Source organism: Orcinus orca, chromosome 10 (assembly GCF_937001465.1).
Source record: "Orcinus orca chromosome 10, mOrcOrc1.1, whole genome shotgun sequence".
Classification (NCBI taxonomy): Eukaryota; Metazoa; Chordata; class Mammalia; order Artiodactyla; family Delphinidae; genus Orcinus; species Orcinus orca.
Genome location: NC_064568.1, coordinates 45,879,342 through 45,899,520, shown reverse-complemented (window position 1 = coordinate 45,899,520; position 20,179 = coordinate 45,879,342). Strand labels below are relative to the sequence as shown.

The 20,179-nt window shown below is 38.4% G+C and overlaps 1 protein-coding gene across 12 annotated transcripts in view; it reads right to left on the bottom strand.

Moving 5' to 3' along the window:
- The window catches only part of SNRK (SNF related kinase), a 167,393-nt gene that overhangs the window by 34,736 nt on the left and 112,478 nt on the right, over positions 1–20,179 (bottom strand). For 7 of the 12 annotated variants that reach the window (XM_049693635.1, XM_049693637.1, XM_049693636.1 and 4 more), the window contains 2 exons: positions 14,247–14,308; positions 9,930–10,618 (listed from right to left, as the gene is read on the bottom strand). In XM_049693635.1, the coding sequence (XP_049549592.1) occupies positions 9,930–10,518 (589 nt within the window). In that variant the 5' untranslated portion in view covers positions 10,519–10,618; positions 14,247–14,308. The remainder of the gene's footprint in view (positions 1–9,929; positions 10,619–14,246; positions 14,309–20,179) is intronic. The other 5 variants (XM_049693640.1, XM_049693634.1, XM_012536023.3 and 2 more) reach the window with 1 other exon arrangement.

The following is a 20,179-nucleotide window of genomic DNA, read 5'->3' as shown; positions in this document are numbered from 1 at the left end:
ATGTGAATCTTCAGGAAGTTTAAGGAAGGATTTTCATTTTTTCTTTTGGTTTTACGACAAGTGATGGCACTATGCTTTGTAAAAGGTACCTGTCGGAGCATACGACCCTGCATTTGGCAGCTGGTTGTGGAAGGTGTGTGCCACACTTCTAGGGATATGTTTTTCAGTTCTCAGCAACCAAATGCTACCCGTGCGACTAGGCCTAAGCCCCAGGCTGCAATGCAGCTCATACTGGGCACACTTACACAAGCAGGTTCTGTGTTTCCTTTTTTAGTTTTCCAAGGTTTCTGCCCTGGGCCTGGGTATGGGCCTGGTTTAACAAGCATGAGTGTATAAAGCCTAAAGTTCCTCTTTAGCCCTTGGCACGACAGTGATCAATTAATTAGGAGATAACAGGTAACATCATCCCTCCGCTGAAGTGTAGAGACCAGATCCGCCTTGCTCAGTGCTGTATCCTGGGCCCCTGGCATGGACTAAGCATGCCATAAACATGTGCTCAGGAGAGGGAGGGAAGGCAGGGGAGGGACTGGATGGAAACAAGCCTGGTTTCCACCTTGGTCAGAACAGCAAACAGTTGATGACTGCAAAGCTGAGAAGGACAGAGAAAACCTCGATGAACAGCACTCGGTCTGTTACTCACATGGCAGCGTCACCTACAGCAGGATGTGCTCAGGCCAGAGAAGTGTTCCAAGGCCATGCCCACTCCCATATGCAAATAAAACAAACAAGGTGCTACTTTAAAGCAGACCAAACTTCCTTACCTACGCATAGAAGAGGCTCAGATCATCCCTTAAAAATATATAATCCCAAACTCCACACTTGGGCCTAATACGTTGACACAAGCCTAAGGTCTTCTAATCTAGGACTCATCAGGACCATATGTCTAAATGACAAATAGTAGAAGAATAAGTAATATAAAATTTAGCCAGATTCTGACTCTGGGAAGAAAAGGTCCAAGTCAGAAAATACTGAAACATTACAAAGACATCTGGATCTAATAAACAACTGAGAAAAATGAAACTGTACACACTGAGAGTTGGTGTAGCTTGGGAAGGACTGTAAAAGCAAGTACACAAGCAGCTTATCGGAAATAAAAGCAAGGAATTATCAGTTCATAGTCTGGGCTATAATGGCAGATCTACGTTAATCAAAGAGAAAATTTCCGATTTGCTTACATCTTTTTGGATTATTTCAAAGCTCTATCACAAAGTTTAGGTTAGGTTGCACTATCTGTATAGGGAGGAGGAATCCTTTTAAATCACAGGACTAGAGCAGAGCGACGAATGGCTGCCATAAGCGCATTAAATGTGGCCTCCAGTGTAACTTCAGCTCTTGGCTTAAATACACCAAGATTTCCCAAATATTATACAAAATATAATTAGCATATATATTTTTTAACATCTTTATTGGAGTATAACTGCTTTACAATGGTGTGTTAGTTTCTGCTGTATAACAAAGTGAATCAGCTATGCACATACATATATCCCCATATCTCCTCCCTCTTGCGTTTCCCTCCCACCCTCCCTATCTCACCCCTCTAGGTGGCCACAAAGCACCGAGCTGATCTCCCTGTGCTATGCAGCTGTTCCCCACTAGCTATCTATTTTACATTTGGTAGTGTATATATGTCCATGCCACTCTCTCACTTCATCCCAGCTTCCCCTTCCCCCGGCCCGTGTCCTCAAGTCCATTCTCTACATCTGCGTCTTTATTCCTGTCCTGCCCCTAGGTTCATCAGAACCATTTTTTTTTTTTAAGATTCCATATATATGTGTTAGCATATGGTATTTGTTTTTTTCTCCTGACTTACTTCACTCTGTATGACAAGACTCTAGGTCCATCCACCTCACTACAAATAACTCAATTTCGTTTCTTTTTATGGCTGAGTAATATTCCATTGTATATATGTGCCACATCTTCTTTATCAGTGGTTAGGAATCTGCCTGCCAATGCAGGGACACGGGTTCAAGCCCGGGTCCGGGAAGATCCCACATGCCGCGGAGCAACAAAGCCCATGCGCCACAACTACTGAGCCTGCGCTCTAGAGCCCGCAAGCCACAACTACGGAGCCCACATGCTACAACTACTGAAGCCCATGCGCCTAGAGCCTGTGCTCCACAAGAAAAGCCACCGCAATAAGAAGCCCGCGCACCACAATGAAGAGCAGCCCCCGCTCACCGCAACTAGAGAAAGCCCATGGGCAGCAACGAAGACCCAACGCAGCCAAAAATAAATAAATAAATTTATTTTTTAAAAAAATGAACACAATTCTAAGATGTGTCTATAGACTTCATCAGATCTTAAGGCATTACTGAACCAGAAAAAGCTAAGAATCATTGCTCTAAAATAAATGCAAGTACATATTTTTAACATGGTGAAGGTTAAATGCTCTCACCTCAGTGGACATAGGATAATTTCTGGCTGATTATCTAGTTTTACAATTGTTTTTATTTTAAAAATACAATATAAAAATACATTTGTTAGCATGCACCTGAACACTGAAAAAATGCAGTGTGTTTCTATCATGGCGACCTTCATTCCCAGACCATAATCAGGCATTACTGTTAAAAATAAAGTAAAAACAACCCCTACACAACATCTCAGGAACATGTACATTGGAATACTTTTTTGTTTTTTTAATTTATTTTATTTTTGACTGTGTTGGGTCATCATTGCTGCCCATGGGCTTTCTCTAGTTGCGGCAAGCGGGGGCTACTCTTCGTTGCAGCGCGCGGGCTTCTCATTGCGGTGGCTTCTCTTGTTGTGGAGCACGGGCTCTAGGCGCACAGGCTTCAGTAGTTGTGGCATGCGGGCTCAGGAGCTGTGGCTCACAGGCTCTAGAGCGCAGGTTCAGTAGTTGTAGTGCACGGGCTTAGCTGCTCCACGGCATGCGGGATCTTCCCGGACCAGGGATCGAACCTGTGTTCCCTGCATTGGCAGGCGGATTCTTAACCACTGTGCCACCAGGGAAGCCCTACATTGGAATACTTGTCTTCTAGGCAATGAATAATATGTATTTTTTAACTTTTTATCTTGAAATAATTATAGATTCACAAGAGTCGCCAAAAAAAAAAAGTACAGGGAAGTCCCATGTACTCTTCACCCAGTTTCCCTGGCGGCAACACCTTACTTAACTATAGCACAGTATCATATAGGAAACTGACGTTGCTTCAGTCCACAAAGCTTATTCGGATTTCATTGTTTTACATGCCCTCATTGGTGTGTAGCTTCCGTGCAATTTTATTACGTGTGTAGATTCATGTAACGACAACAGATACAGAAGTGCTCCATCACAAGGTTCCTTCATGCTATCCCTTTATAACTACACCACTCACTACCATCTCTAGCCCGAGGCAACCACCAATCTGTTCTCCACCTTTACAAGTTTGTTATTTCAAGAGAGTTATAAATGGAATTATGCAGTACATAAGCTTTTGAGATTGGCTTTTTTCACTCAGCATAATTAAGATCCACCCAAGTTGTTGTATCAATAGTTTGTTCCTTTTATTGCTGCATAGTATTCCAGGGCAATCCGGCTTGCTTCCAGTTTGGGGCTATTACAAATAAAGCTGCGATGAACATCCACATACAGGTTTTCATGTGAAAATAAACACGCAGGAGGTCAACTGCAGGGTCGTACGGGAAGTACGTATTTAGTTTTATAAGAAACTGCGAAACTATTTTCCAGAGTAATACAGTAGTGACTCCTCTCTTGTTATTCTTTTTCATAATTGTTTTAGCTCTTCTAGGTCCTTGGCCTTTCCATGCAAATTTTAAAATAATGTTGTCTATGTCTTCAAAAACTTTGCAGGGCTTTTGACAGGAACTGCATTAAATCTGTGGATCAACTTGAGAAGAAGTGACATGTGTACTATGTTCCAATTCATGAATATGATTTGTCTCTCCATTCATTTAAGTCTCCTCTAATTTCCTTCATTAGCATTTTGCATTTTTCAGCATAAATTATTTTGTTATGTTTTGTTAGATGTATACATTTTCTTTCGCATGACTGTAAATATTACTGTGTTTTTAATTTCAGTCTCCAGATGTCTGTTAATATATACAGATGCAATTGATTTTTATGTGTTGATCTTATATCCTGTGATCCTGCTGAATTCACTTACTGTTTCTAGGAATTTTTCTGTAGATAGATACCTTGAGATTTTCAACGTAGGCAATCATGTCATCTGCAGATTGAGATAGTTTTATTTCCTCCTTTACAATCCGTATGCCTTTCAGTACTATGCCAAGTAAGAGTGGTGAGTGTACATCCTTGCCTTGTTTCCAAACTTAGGATGAAAGCATTCAGTCTTTCACCATTAAGTATGATGTTAGCCGTAGGTTTTTGTAGATGCTCTTTATGAAGTTGAGAATGTTCCCCTCTATTCCTAGTTTACTGAGAGCCAGCAAAGAGTAATATTTTAATGTAGGAAAAATAACAGATTTATAAAAAGAACTCTAGCTTGCTGCATACTCATATGCATGAGGACACTTCTCATAACTCCACAAATGAATAATACCCATTAAATGCTGAACTGTAAATTGTAAAGTGTATACAGATTTTCTGTTTACATCCCAAAAAGCTTATACACACTGAGTCTAAATCCAGATCTTTGCACTGTATTAATATAGAGCCATGTTTTATATAATTTAGCTTTCAATGATATCTCCTGCATATTAATTTAGCAAATAATAAACTAATGAAGAGACTGAATATTTCATCTTTGAAACAGTTTGTCTATAAACTAGGAAGCATCTAATACAGGGGTTTTCAGTTCCAGAGCTGTAACATCCCAGGAAGCCTCTGAATCTCAAGTGAGGTGACAAAGTTTTCAATACCAAATTTAGTTCATTTTAACTTGAAAATAAACTTTAAAAATTTAGTGAAGTAGAAAGACATAAACAATTGCAGGGTTTTACAACAACTGAAAAGTTCTGTCCACAATCTAAGAAACGGTTTTCCCATTTTAGAGTTTCTATAATGAAGAAACCTTTAAAGCATACTTTAGTTTTGTTTTTTAAAGCAGAGTAAGGTCTTTTCCAATACTTCTTTGAAAAAAAGAAACCCTCATCTGCCCAGAAATTCACCTGGAGGCTTACGACAAGGGCCCCCTACAGGGCTAGCAGCAAGGTCCCCAACAGTTTCAGCAGAGCCTGAGCTCTCCAGAGCAACAGCATGACGTGTGCATGACTCCAGCAGGGACAGGTCCATCCCCTGCCTGACCTTCCATCATCTAAACTGATGTAATTAGCAGTGACAATGGGTTTTCCACCCTGTACACTGCTGCACTGCAATCTCTACCACAGGAATTCCAAAGACTGTGATGAGATTCCAGGATTTTTCAGAGAGATCATTTTCTATCTTTCCTTTCTAACTAGGTGAAGTCAACTTAATATACATTCTTGAAAGCCAACACAGGCAACTGGAATCAACAGCTCACTGAGCAAGATCTAGCTCTCCTTCTCCCCCCGAATCCCTAGATCTGATCGCAAAGGTAGACGGCACATGGGATCAGACTGAAAGATGAAACCGGCTGGTAGGAGCGTCTGTGGTGCTCCTTTCTAGAAGACACAGTCTGGAAACAGGAAGAAATTGCACCAAGACAACCATGAGAAGGATGAATCAATATCTCTCACCCCGTAACTCACCAAGCATGAACAAGCAGGTATTTGTTCTCGGTGGGAGGAGTGAATGTGGGCACCAGGGGCAGAGGTGTACTGACAGTCTGTCAAATAGTAAGACCAGACACCAGGCCACACTCTGCTCCTCTCCCACATACACTGGAGGCTACTCAGACATTATATTCACAGACAGACTATTAGGGAATCTCAAAAAGAGAGATAAACACACAACTAACAATCCCCAAGCACCTACGAAACATGGGCAGCATGAGAGAGGAACCAAGTGCATCAAACAGAAGAATTAATACCCAAGAAAAATCATTTAATGGAGCATTTCCAGAAGTGTGAAGCTATGCTTCACAGGATAAATGAAATGTATAGCCCAACAAAGAAAATAAAATTAAATTCACATCAGACTTCACCCTGGCAACTTTAGAAACAAAAGGTGACAGGAAAATATCTTCAAAGTTGGGAAGAAAATGATTCTCAATATGTATTTCTATACGCAGCCAAAGTACAATTCAAATGTGATGACATTTTTAGACAAAGACTTGACAAACTTCTCACAAATCATCTCTAAAAAATTACAAACAAAACAAAAATAATCTAAGTGAAAGACAGAAAGGTGAAGACTCAGGGGTAAACCAAGAAATCAGTAAAATTAAGTCCAAAATTAAATATTTTTATAAATAAATAAAAGCAAATAAAAAATCTTTTACTCAAAGGAAAGTGAAAGCAAACTATAGTTGTTTGTATGGTAGAGGGAATGATACAAATATCAATTAACTCCAGACATTAAGAGTAGACACTAATACAAAGAAACGGATTGCACATCTTGCAAACCACTGAAGGAGGAGCAAAGAAAACTTGAATAACCCAACAAAATATGGAAAAAGGTAATAATAAGGCAAATGAAAAACACAAAATAAGACAGCACAAATAAGTCCAAACATTCCAGTCAAAACAAATATGAATGGATTAAATTCACCTATTAAAAGTCTGACTCACAGATTACAGACACAAAATCCAGCTACATATTATTTAAGACAGATAAATCTAAAACAAAATGACGAGTAGGATCGAAGGCAATAAGCAAATAAGTGCAGTTTCACATTGCTAAAAGCTATAGCCCACCATGTAAAATAAATTATATAAACGTTTATATACCTAACACAGCTTGAAAATAACATGTACTAAGCAAAAACTGACTAAAATACAAACTTCACAGATAAAAGTAGGAGACTAGCATAATTCTCTCAAAAATAACAGATTAGAAAACATAATGACACAAAGGAACAAATTACATAATTAACAATCTTAATTATTTATAAAAATTCTGTACATACCAAAAATTTTAATCATACAGGGAATAATAACCAAAAATTACTATGTATTAAACCACATAGAAAATCTAAAAATATTCCCAAAGTAGAAACCAATGAGGCATATCTATTGACTGTAATGTACTAAAATTAGAAGTTAAAACCAAATGGTTAAAAGGAAAAATAAATGTATCCACTCTGAATTTTTAAAAAACAAAAAAACTAAACAAGAAACAAAGCAGAGGGCTTCCCTGGTGGCACAGTGGTTGCGAGTCCGCCTGCCGACGCAGGGGACACGGGTTTGTGCCCGGTCTGGGAAGATCCCACATGCCGCGGAGTGGCTGGGCCCGTGAGCCATGGCCGCTGAGCCTGCGCGTCCGAAGCCTGTGCTCCACAATGGGAGAGGCCACACAGTGAGAGGCCCGCGTACCGCAAAAAAAAAAAAAAGCAGAGAAGATAAAGTTTAGCAATGAACAACGACTGCAGAGTGAAACCCCTGGGATGTTACCAGAGATGGAGGGAGAAGGCAACATACAGCCTTAGATGTAAATATTTTGTTAGAAATCAGCTTTCAATTCAAGATGCTAAAAAAGAAAACAAAAAGAAAACTCAAAGGTCCTAGAAAGAATTAATAAAAACGAAAGAAAAAGTAATGATATAGAAAACAAACAGTATAGTTAAATAAAATCAAAATCTGATTCTTTGAAAATAATAATAAAATACACAATTTCTGAACTAAGTTTCAATGTTGAGGACCAGTGTACTCAAAAAAATACTTACCTATAAAATTGAACCGAAGTTGTTTTATTTAGTAATATCTGATAATTTAATTAAATGACAGATTCTAATATTTATTCCCAACTAATTTTGCTAAATATCTGTGAAAAATCACTGATTTTGGCATAAAAAACTAATACTACATTAACAGAGAGATAACTTTCCATTTGTTTTTTAAAGCAATTCTGTAGTAAATTCAATCACACAATTACACAGAATGTTTGGAAATAAATACAAATAAAGAAAATGAACTCCACCCAATTCTACTGCACCAACATAAGTTAACCATTTATCAGACTGGTGATTATCCTTCTAAACGATTTTCTTTTCCTTTTTAAAAACTTGTTTAAAGTTCTATTATGCAATACTTATGATATAAGGGGAGAAAAAAAGAATATTACAATGCACACCTGCATATTCACTACTCAACTTAGGAAATAAACATCGCCAATACAGAAACCCTCTAGATATGCCTGCCCCTTAGAAGTAACTATTTTGATCTCATTGTGTTCTTCATACTTTACTGCATGTGCATGGACCCCTAAACAATATATCATACTGCTCTGTATGTTTTAAACTTTCATATAAATGTTATAATACTGTATGTATTCTGCACTCATTTTTTCACTTAAACAAGTTTGTGAACTCCAGCCATGCTGACATAGTTTATTAATTTAGACCAAGCTATAGTTTCACCATATGAATAATGAACAATTTATTCTCCTGCTGATGAACAGTCAATGCTGCTAAAAACATTCTTTGAAGATCTCTCGCGTACATAGGAAGCAGAACTGCTGGGTCTCAGGATGTGTACATCTTTAACTTTACCAGGTATTGACAAACTGTCATCTACAAAGTACAAGAGGTCCTGATGTTCTATAGTCTTATCTACACTTGGTTTTGTCGGACTTTAGTTTTTCTCAATGTGAAAAGTAAGAAAATATCTTATTGTGGTTTTAATTTGCCTTTCCCTGATTATTACTGAGGTTGAACATCCTTTTCATGTTGAGACATTTATGTTTCCTCTTCTGCATATTCTGGGCCTCATTTTCAGATTAGAGCCTCTCCACTAATCAAAAACCTCTGCCTCAAATATTCTAATGAAAGACTTTAGTGAAGCCTGGTTATCTGTAGTGTGCAGAAACCATTTTTAACCCTTTCTTTTCCAGAACACATAGTCTAACATGAAAAACAATGTCTTGGTGTACAGAGTATTCAGTGTAAGAGCAGCACTCTTCAATGTGTGTCTTTAATCTTCTATAACCTGCATTTTAAATGATCAGAATGCAAATGGAAGGCTCATATCTATGAAGTCTGATATCATGTGCATGTAATATTAGGGTACATTTTTCCAAGACTAAACCTAAAATTTTAAAAGCTGACCACACCTTCAGATTAACAAATCCTTAAAAATTGAAAGTAAATTCCTAAATGACCTTCAAAACAGATATGAACCCAAGGGGACAAAGTTGACACAAACTGAAAACCAATAAACCCTTCTACCACAACTAAATAACTCATGACAAGTGAGCGAGAGTGTGAAAATGTGCTGGAGTGAAGGGAGAGGGTCAGTGGGAATGCCAAATGCTACCACTATTCTGGAATCCACCACACAGCAGGCACTCTGTGTATCAATTTCCTATTCTGTACAACGAGAGGGACAATAACCACCACACAGTCACTGTGAAAAGTAAACAAGATAACATACGATACCTGTATCTAATTCTATTTTATGGATGAGGAAATGAAGCAGAGAGAGGTCAAGTACACTGTTCAAGGTCACAATAAATGATTCCAATGCCCCAGTTCTTCACACTGCACTGTCATATTCACAGTACCTGTCTAATATGGGTCTCATGACTGTTAAAAAGTATTCACAGGAAGGAGATGACTAGAAGTATCTCAGAAGACAGGAAAAGTACTCAGACCTTAAAAAAAATTAAAACGGGCAGATGAGAGGTTACCTTAGCAACTTACTCATTTTCCTTTGTGCTGACAAATACACTTTAGACATTAGCCATCTAAAAGGTAAAATAAACTCATCGCCAGCTTTAGAGAAACATGGCATTCGTGAAACCCAATCTGTTAACTAAGACCCATTTAACAGAAATTCTCTTAGAAGTTATTTTGATACCAACAACAACAGCTTTGACCAGCTACACTCTAGCCAGGAGAATTCAAGAGGACAGATACTGGAAGGTTACCTACCTACCGCAGGTGCATCATACTCATCACCAAGCAGAATTTCTGGTGCAGAATACGCAAGAGATCCACAGCTTGTAGTGAGCTTCTTCCCTGGTTGAAACTTGTTGCTGAAACCAAAGTCTGTCAACTTTACAAGACCCTGTTTTTCAAAGAAGACCACGTTCTCGGGTTTTAAGTCTCTGTGAACCACATGGAGTTTATGGCAATAAGATATGGCATGAACTATCTGAGCAAAGTACTTCTTGGCCAAGTCTTCATTAAGTCCCTCCTCGTGCTTCATTATGTAATCGAACATGTCTCCTCCATCCCCAAGTTCTAGAATAAGATACAGTTTGGTCTGGGTGTCAATAACTTCGTAAAGGCGTACAATGTTGGGATGCTGCACTAGTTTCATGCATCTCACTTCTTGGAAAAGATGACCAGTGGCTAGACTGTCCAATTTTGTCTTGTCAATAACTTTTACTGCCACTTTTTCACCTGTAAAGACATGCCTGGCAAGTTTAACCACTGCAAAATGACCTCGACCCAAGGTTTTATCCAGATCATACAATCCAGCAATCTTCCCATCATACCCTCGCTTGAATCCTGCCATGCTGGTCCAACGGAAGAAAAAATATTTAGACTGTTTAAAATGGATCTTCTCATATATCTGGTGAAAATAAGGAATTCATTTTCAATGTCGCCATGGACATCTACAAAAATAAGAGAAATAAAATTAAGTTTTCTGTGACTTTTCCTTTTATAGCTTCATTTTTCTTTAAATTTTAAGAGAAGCTTGAAATAAATATACTGAGACATAAAATGAGTCAGGGGCATTTATAACAACCTATTTACATATTTAGGATTTACTTTATAAAGGCTGATAATTTAGATACCATTTCATTTTGCAAACTGATAAAAAGTTAGTTTGTTGAAACAATTTTTTGGTGATGTCAGAAATAAGAAAACTGGCAAGTTTGATAAGATGTGTTTGAAAAGAATATTTTCCAAAAGTAATTTCTATTACTATCTTAAAAAAGAAGTCAGGGATTGACAAGAAAGGGAAAACACAAAAGAATATACACTTGGACAGAAACCAACAACTTTTTCCTATTATTCCAAATTAGCACTATTTCCTTTAAAATCTCTTCAATAAAGGCTTCTCTAACTCTCCCAGGTGGTATTACCTTGCCTTCTCTTCTCTGCATCTCTAAAGCACCATGGGACACCTCCATCCCAGGCGGTCTTATTCTATAGGTTTTTGTATACACCACCTTTATCCTGAGACTGCAAGGTTCCTGAGGGGTCTATGGTTCTATCAATATTTTTTACTTCTACCCTCCCCTAATGCCTAGAACAGTGTTTTACATACAGCAGGTAATTAAAATTTTGTTAAATTTTGAAATGTAACTTTTTTTCAAAATGTTTACAAGGCAATGGTTTGCTCTTGCATCACTAGTGCTTAGAACAGTAAGTGGCACACAGTAGGTGCTTATTATTTGCTGACTGACTGATACTCACTCTTCGTGCTTATCAGTTATGCTTATCTTTATTACGGTTTTCCAACTCTCAAACAAAACCTACTATGATCTGCTTATATTTCAAGAACAGACAAGCATGCATTTAAACCATTTAACTGTTAAAGACCATTTGGCTTTAAAGACCTCATTTCATATGGAATTTAAAATTCTCATCCTTTATAGTGTAAACCTTAAAATATAGAAATAGGTTCTTATAAATGACCCTGACTCAGAAAAATTTTTTTTTTTTTTTTTTTAATGATGGCCATTCTGACTGGTGTGAGGTGATATCCAATTGTAGTTTTTTTTGTTTTTTTTTTTTAACATCTTTATTGGAGTATAATTGCTTTACAATGGTATGTTAGTTTCAGCTTCACAACAAAATGAATCAGTTATATATATACATATATTCCCAAGAAAAATTTTTAAATGTATATAATTATACAAGTTAAGACATCACTTTAAATCTCATAGACTGAACTCCCACTATTATTTTTTCTGATCAAAACTTAGTAGAATTAAATAACAAAATCCAATGAAAAATACAGCCATCTCCCAAGACTAGATCTTTCCTATTAGTGCACATTCATCCCTTCAGTGAAGCCTTTTCTAATGCTCCTGGTGTACAGTTTCACATTTTCAGTTGCTTTTTGTTAAGAACAGTACTTACAGCATTTACTCCACTTTGGTGAAAATATCCCAAAAAACTAAACTGTACATAAAATAAGGTAGTTTTTCTTTTTAAGCACTAGCATTAAATATCTTTAAATCTCATTTTTGCTTTTAAGAACAGAAGAAAAGCTAACATTTACTGAAGACCTACTATATGTATTTGTACAAAATGAATCAAATTGGATTGTGTCATTGGATCTTAACAATCCTAAGAGGTCAGTATTATTTCCATTTTATAGCCAAAAAACACTTGTGTTCCAGGTACATGCTAAAGCTAAGGTTCAAACTGAATTCTTATTTCAAAGCATACACCTCTTATAAACATTTGGCCACTCTTAACAATATTATAGTTAGGATAATAATATCTTAAGAGTTAAAATACTATAAAAGAGGCATAGTCATTCTCCCATGCAAACTGAAATGATCTGAAGCACATATCTGCGGCCCCCTCAAGCTTTTCTGTAATTGTAAATTACCCTCAGAGTAATTCTAAGTGATTTGTTTTTTTAATTGTAAATTGCCCTCAGAGATAGGATTATTAGTCTCATTTTCAGGCACAAAAATAATGAGTAACTTGGCCTAGGCTATAGGGCCAGTGTGTAAAAGAGGTGGGATTTGAACCCAAGGCTATCTTGACACCAAAATCTGTGCTTTTAACCACTATGCTACACTGTTTCTGCATTAATTTCAGAAACAAAATCCTATTTCTATTAAGATTTTTTAAAATAAGAAACCCATACTATCTTTGTACAGGGGCTGGAGAAAAAGCAAATTTCTTCTATACTATGTATTATCCTTGTCATCTGAGCTAATAATTTTTATAAGATTAACAGGAAAATCCAAGTGGAAAAGTCGTGCTTTATTTGGACAGTAGTTCCCCAAAAGAAAGTTTAATTCAGGCATGTCTAATTTTCAAATATAGAAACTCTAAGCTAACTCCAGGGGGCAGAAAACTATCTTTAAATCTTTAACTTCAATTAATTATAATGGCGGTAATTACTCTTAAAATTCTACCCAAGTCTATGTTTCTATTGTATGAGTTTGCAAATGCAACTTTCGCTTTCAAAGCAAACTTCTTCAGGCTGCCCCCAAGTTACCTAATATTTTTTTTCATCTATCACTTTAGTTTAGATGTATTCGACAGTGGCATATAAATCAGACTTTACAAGTACATCTGAGTTTGTCTGAATTTTAACTTAATTCATTTTTTTACAGATTTTTTTTTAATTACAAAAGTAATAAATGAATATACAGATGAGGGAAAAAGCCTTTTTTCAGGGTCTTAAACACCCAGAGATAATCACTATTCACACACTGTCATTTCTCCTCCTAGTACTGTGTTAGCAAAAGGGCACAATGAAATAATTTTTAATCTACTAGCAAGTTCAAAGGGAAGAATCTTATAGGGTCCTTTTTTAAAAATTTATTAACTTATTTATTTTTGGCTGAGTTGGGTCTTTGTTGCTGTGCACAGGCTTTCTCTAGTTGTGGCGAGCGGGGGCTACTCTTCGTTGCGGTGTGCAGGCTTCTCATTGCAGTGGCTTCTCTTGTTGCAAAGCACGGGCTCTAGGCATGTGGGCTTCAGTAGTTGCGGCACGTGGGCTCAGTAGTTGTGGCTCACGGGCTCTAGAGCACAGGCTCAGTAGTTGTGGCACACGGGCTTAGTTGCTCCGCGGCATGTGGGATCTTCCCGGACCAGGGCTCGAACCCATGTTCCCTGCATTGGCAGGCGGATTCTTAACCACTGCACCACCAGGGAAGCCCTAGGGTCTCTTCTTAATGACAAGACTACCCTGTAATGAAATGATACTCTCACTATCAAAGAATTTACTTTTTTTGGTACTTTTCTGGGTACACATATCCCTTGCTCACTCACTGCCTATGAAACTACAATTGTATACCTCAAAACAGGAAGTTACGTATAACTGAAAGTTGGGAGGAAAAATATCCTTGTTATTGAACATCTTTTTGAATACACTGTTTAACCCTCCTATCGAGTATATTTTGAGTTAGCACAGGAAATAATTAAATCATTTTTTGATCTTGGAGGATCTTGCAGTGCCTGAAAATCATTCTGAACACCAATGGAAAATGTTAAGATGTGGGTTACATAAAGCAAAGGTGACTCTGCACCAGCTCCAAGACATACCCTGCCAACTGCATACTGAATAATCCTTGTTATTACTGTGTTTCGTTAGGTGCTTCTTTCTCCTAAAAGAAAACACAAAAAAGATTTTAGTTTAGTTCTACTTAACTTTGCTTAAAGTTAAAATATAAACCCTCAGGCTGGATCCAGACGAACATATAAAAATGGTAAATTTGTCTTCCGTGACCCAGTCTCCCATTTTCTTTCTCTCCTCTATGAATTGCAACCCGTTCAAGGAATCTTTAATCAACAGGTATGTCACAGTGAACAGATACATGGAGACTCGTCCAGGTAGGCAGGTCAGAAGGATTACTGCACTGGTAGAAGGAGGAAATTATAATAACGAACAACAGTAAAGTCACCATTTTTAAATGCCTCTTGGGTAACGAGCACGAATCCGCACTGCACCGAATCCTCACTAGGAGCCTGCAAGGTAGGTACAAGGAGGCTCAACCTGCCCTGTAAGCAGCAGTCTGCAGCTCCAAGCCTGCTCAGCCTGGCTTGGGAGCCCCACTTGCCTGCAGGATGCCCTCTGGCCTCATGAAACCCCCACTCCAACAGCCACGGAGGGCAACCTTCCCAACACACCATCCTCTAGCAGGGCAGCAGAAATCAACACCAGCACCAGAGAACACACAACACAAAACACCTTTGCACGGAGGCTTTCCATCTGATAGTAAAAAAGAAACTTTATGAACAAAGAGAACGTGAGAGGATCACTGATATCTAAGTTCACGGCACAGTGAGGGAATACTGACTGACTGAGGCAGCCTTGCAGGCCTTTCCTCAACGCTGAAATATCAAACAAATAAAGTTCCAAACATTCAAACTACGCCAAGGCACTTTACATAATACACTACACAGGTGAGTTCGTCCAGGTAAGCATTAAACTCAAGCTCACAGGAGCTTGGGGGAAAGGGAGTACAAAGAGGTGGGGGAAAGCAGGAAAGGTAAAAGAAAGAAGGAAAGGTGGATGTGAAACCAAGTTTATTTCTGGGAATGAGGGGATGAAAAGAGATGGAGACACTGCTACCACACAGACGAGGCCAGCAAAGCCATGGGCACAGGCCCACTTCTAGTGAGAAGTGAACCCTGGGATGCCTACCTGGTCCTTCAGCTCCAAGTGGGATACAGTAGCTCCTCCCATTACCCATGCCTGCTTCTCTCTTTCCAACAGCCAGTTTCACCCACAGTCTCTCTGGCCAAGCAGTGCGATGGTCCCTCATGGCTGAGGACTGGTTCTGAAAGCCAATGACTGGATCTGAATCCCAGCTCACCAGCCACAAGTCACTGGACCTGAGCAAAACCTGATCTCTCTGTACCATCAGTTTCCTCATTAGAAAATGTCAGTAGCAAGAGCACCTCATAGATTGTGGTGAGGATTAATAAAGGTAGTGATTAAAATAAAGCCTGGCACAGAGTAAGCATTCAGTAAATACTAGCTACCACCACCACTATCATTGTTATACTGATGGTAATCTCCCCTACCCAAGCAGAAATTCTTTTAGTCTTCCACTCTACTTCAAGAGACTGAATTTACTGAGCTATCGTCTCTCTTCTGTTTTCAGAAATCTACTGCTTAGTTTCCTAAAATGTATTAACTTGGAAATGGGTGCTGATAAAGAAACTAATCTCTAGCTGGGTATCAAAGTCTGATGATTTTTCAATAAAGCATCCCACAAAAATCTAAGTATTTGCTTTTCAAATGATACTAAGATGACATTCTATCAAGTCTACCCTTTTAAAAAGGACTAAATATTCCTTTATATTTTTCCTATCAAAGTAACATATTCTAATAGAAATATGGAAAATACAGAATAGGAAGTAGAGAGAATAAAGAGGCATCCACAGTCCTACCACACAAGATCAGCACTATTAATATTCTGGTGGTTTTTCTGCAAATGTTTATATACAGCTTCTTTATTTTGTTTTATAAAGGTGTGATCATTCTATATATAACTTTATATCTTGTAGTCTGCTTTTTTCACTTGACCTATTATTTTCCTTTTAGTATTTCTGCTTCAATTATGAAAGAAACATCTATGCAGTGTAAGAAAAAAATACAATCAGAACATATATATTGGCAAAAAGAGAGGGAAGTTTTTTAAAATTATCCATCAGTCTATCCTCTGTGATTATCTCTGTTAACATTTCGGACACAGCCTTCCAAATTATTTTCTATGTATAATACATGCCAGACACAAAGGTTTTAATAAAATGGGATCACACACACATAAATTGGAGGGGTGGGGGGAGCAGTGTAACCATTTTCTAAGTACTTCTCTCCACAAAACAAGTAAAGCACCACAGATTAAAAACAGACAAACAAAAAACACCTATAATTTCATCTAGGATGACCTCTCTTCGGGTTTGAGTATATATTTTTTACACCTATGCTTCTTTACAAAGCTAAGATATTGTATATGAAGTCTTATGACTACTTTTTCCTCTACTATAGGATGAACATTTTTGCATGCACTAAGTTCTTCTAAATCACTATTTTTAATGACTGCATAGCTAAGATGACATCTTTTAAACCAGCAAAAGCACTAAATTAGGCCATTCTAAAGCAGTCTTCTTATTCAGCATGTGCTCACACATGCATATAGCTAGGCAGGACCTAAATGTAACAGGCCATCCAGGAGAGGGTGTTTATAATATGGAAATCCACGTTTGAGAAACAAGTACTAGTATGTGTTGCAAGAACACACCGATGTTCTCCCAGTTTACTAAAGAGAACAGAAGCAACTGAGGCGTGCGGGTGTGGCTGGAGAAGAGGAAGGAAGTGTGGGCGGCCCTACACACATTTTGCAAGCTGCTGAAAACAGTTGTAAAACCAGCCTCTGTTAAACCTACTGTCAAGTCGGAATTCACCCTGTTATTCTTGTCAAAATTCACTTCTGGCTTTTCACTGACATCTTCACCACTGCAGTGTGGTCTGTATATCAAACAAAGGTCTCCAACTCACACCTCTCCCTAGGAGAGGTGAGGAAGAGCACACGGAGCAAAGGTGGCTCCGTGTGGATACTCATTATCAACCAGTCCATGGCATGAGAAAGCCGGTCACACAAAAAGAGCCATGTGCAAAAATGAGGCTACTTCTATAGCCTCTCTACACTTCGGGATATTACAAATGCCCCCCCAAACCAGACCACGAATATTCAAATACATAAAAACCTCCCAAACAAATTACATGCTTGAAAAAGAGTATCTGTGCCAATACCCTCCCCCTCCCTCCAGTACATACAGCTAAAAGATGAGTTTTTATAAAGCCACGCTAAAACTGCATTTAAGCTTCTTATACATGGAAATTATCTGGTATCTTTTACAAACACCAAAAAAAATGAACACTGTTACTCTTAATTAGGGAAAAAAAATGAACACTGTTACTCTTACTTAGGGGAAATATCGGACTAAACGTATGTTTAGAGAAAAGCCAACTTAAGTGAAGGAACTAACACACTCTCCATGAAAATTACTGCCCTGATCTAACTGCTAAAATTTCAAAGATACCTATAACAAAAATGGTATAGGCTGGAAAGAAGACAGTAGACTCAATCCTCCAGGAACATCAACAACCTCCAGATCAAGCTTATTTTTAAACACAACCCCAGTGGCAGTCACCACTGCTGCTCCTTTCATCCAAAGTAAACAACATTCCACATTTCTAGAACAGCACTCCTCCTCCTGGGTGTTAACAATATAAGCTATAAAACAAAGATGAAGAAACCAGGGAATTCCCTGGCGGTCCAGTGGTTACGACTCTGCGCTTCCACTGCAGGGGGCGCGGGTTCAATCCCTGGTCAGGGAACTAAGAACCCACATGCAGCGGGGCACAGCCAAAAAAGAAATTAAAAAAAAAAGAAGAAGAAGAAACCACAAACAGGTCAACACGTCCCAAGTTACGGAAGAATCCACAGTTCTTCACTGGATTGGCTGAATACTACTATGTGGGTATCAGGTAGTATCAGTCTGTAGCCACTGAATGGAATCAAGATGGAAACTACAAATTAGAAGATTTCAGTCAACCATTTATTGAGAAATGTCCCAATAGACAAAAATGTACCTCCAAATGTCTAATAAAGTATTTTTCAAGGGAAGGTAACTGCCTATTGAAGTATGTTCTGCAAGTTCTCTTCGAGGTAGTCAATTTTAATGGACTCAGGGCCACTGAGGTAACCAGGAATGCCAGGCTGAAAAGCCTGCTCCAGTCTCTTGAGGCAGTGACTGGGTTGCCAACACAGATCTATCACTTAAAGTGCTGGTTTAAGTCATCTTTATTTCCTCTAAGTAAACAAGCTATATTCCAGGACACATCAAGGAATTTTTGAATGAATTCAGGAGTCAGGCAATCCATTAACTGATGGAAAGCAGCAGTTAGTATTTGTAGAAAAAAAAATCCAAGCCACAAAACCTGGAGCAGCAGCACAGATAATAAGTTCAAATTCCTAAACAGAATTGCCTCTCATTAAAGTGATGAAAAATGTTAATAAGCAGGCTTCCCTGCTGGCGCAGTGGTTGAGAGTCCGCCTGCCGATGCAGGGGACACGGGTTCGTGCTCCGGTCCGGGAAGATCCCACATGCCGCGGAGCGGCTGGGCCCGTGAGCCATGGCCGCTGAGCCTGTGCTCCGCAACGGGAGAGGCCACAACAGTGAGAAGCCCACGTACCGCCAAAAAAAAAAAAAAAAAAAAAAGTTAATAAGCATGTCACCACTTCTACCTGATGGTAAAGTGAGATTTAAAAAATTAGTATGGTGACAGCCCTGGTATAAAGTGCCCACATAATAAATAATGACCTAAGCACAAGTTGGTATGTAGAAATTACTCCAAAATAAATAAAGCCAACCCACAATTACTCCTTTGCCAGGAAAACAGAATATAAATTGGAAGTTATGGAGAATTTAAAAACTTAATAATCTAAATCTCTCTTCCAAAGCTTTCATTAATACTGCCAAAACTCACTTTAACTCCCTATCGTCTTTTCATCCCCCGCACTGATATTGTGACAAAGATGGTCATGAAAAAGTGGTCAAAAAAGAATGCTGGAAAAGAAGAAAAATTGATCCATTAACAAAAATACTGGCACCTAACGTTTCATTGACTTTGACTTAAAAGGCAGAATCATTTGGGGATTCTCTCACACTACTGGGACTGCAAATTACCTTTCTGAAAAGCAATTTGGCAATACCTGTATCAAGAGCCTTAAAATAATTAATATCCTCGATTTAATAATCTTACTACTAGATTTATGTCTTAAAGAAATAAAGACATGAACAAATATTTATATTCAACAATGTTCAGTGATATTCATATATGAGAGAAAAAAAAAAATCAGGGACTTTCCTGGCTGTCCAGTGGTTAAGACTCCACGCCCTACTGCAGGGGGTATGGGTTCGAATCCTGGTCAGGGAACTAAAACCCCACATGCCGCATGGTGTGGCCAAAAAAAAAAAAAGTATATCTATCTATCTATCTCAGAAATAACCGAAAGGTCTACAATAAGGAAATGGTATACCCAACGTTAACACTATGCTGCTATATTTTTAAGCTATTTAATCTCATGGGAAATTGTCACAATAAAATATTAAGTAAAAAAATTCACATACCAAATTTCATGGCCATAGGATCCCAATTTCTTTAAAAGCATATAATTTGTCTGCATATATACTAAAAATACCAAAATGTTAATTGGTAAAATTGTAGTTTTCTGGGGCTTCCCTGGTGGCGCAGTGGTTGAGAGTCTGCCTGCTGATGCAGGGGACACGGGTTTGTGCCCCGGTCCGGGAAGATCCCACATGCCGTGGAGCGGCTGGGCCCGTGAGCCATGGCCGCTGAGCTTGCGTATCCGGAGCCTGTGCTCCGCAACGGGAGAGGCCGCAACAGTGAGAGGCCCGTGTACCGCAAAAAAAAAAAAAATTGTAGTTTTCTTTCTCTT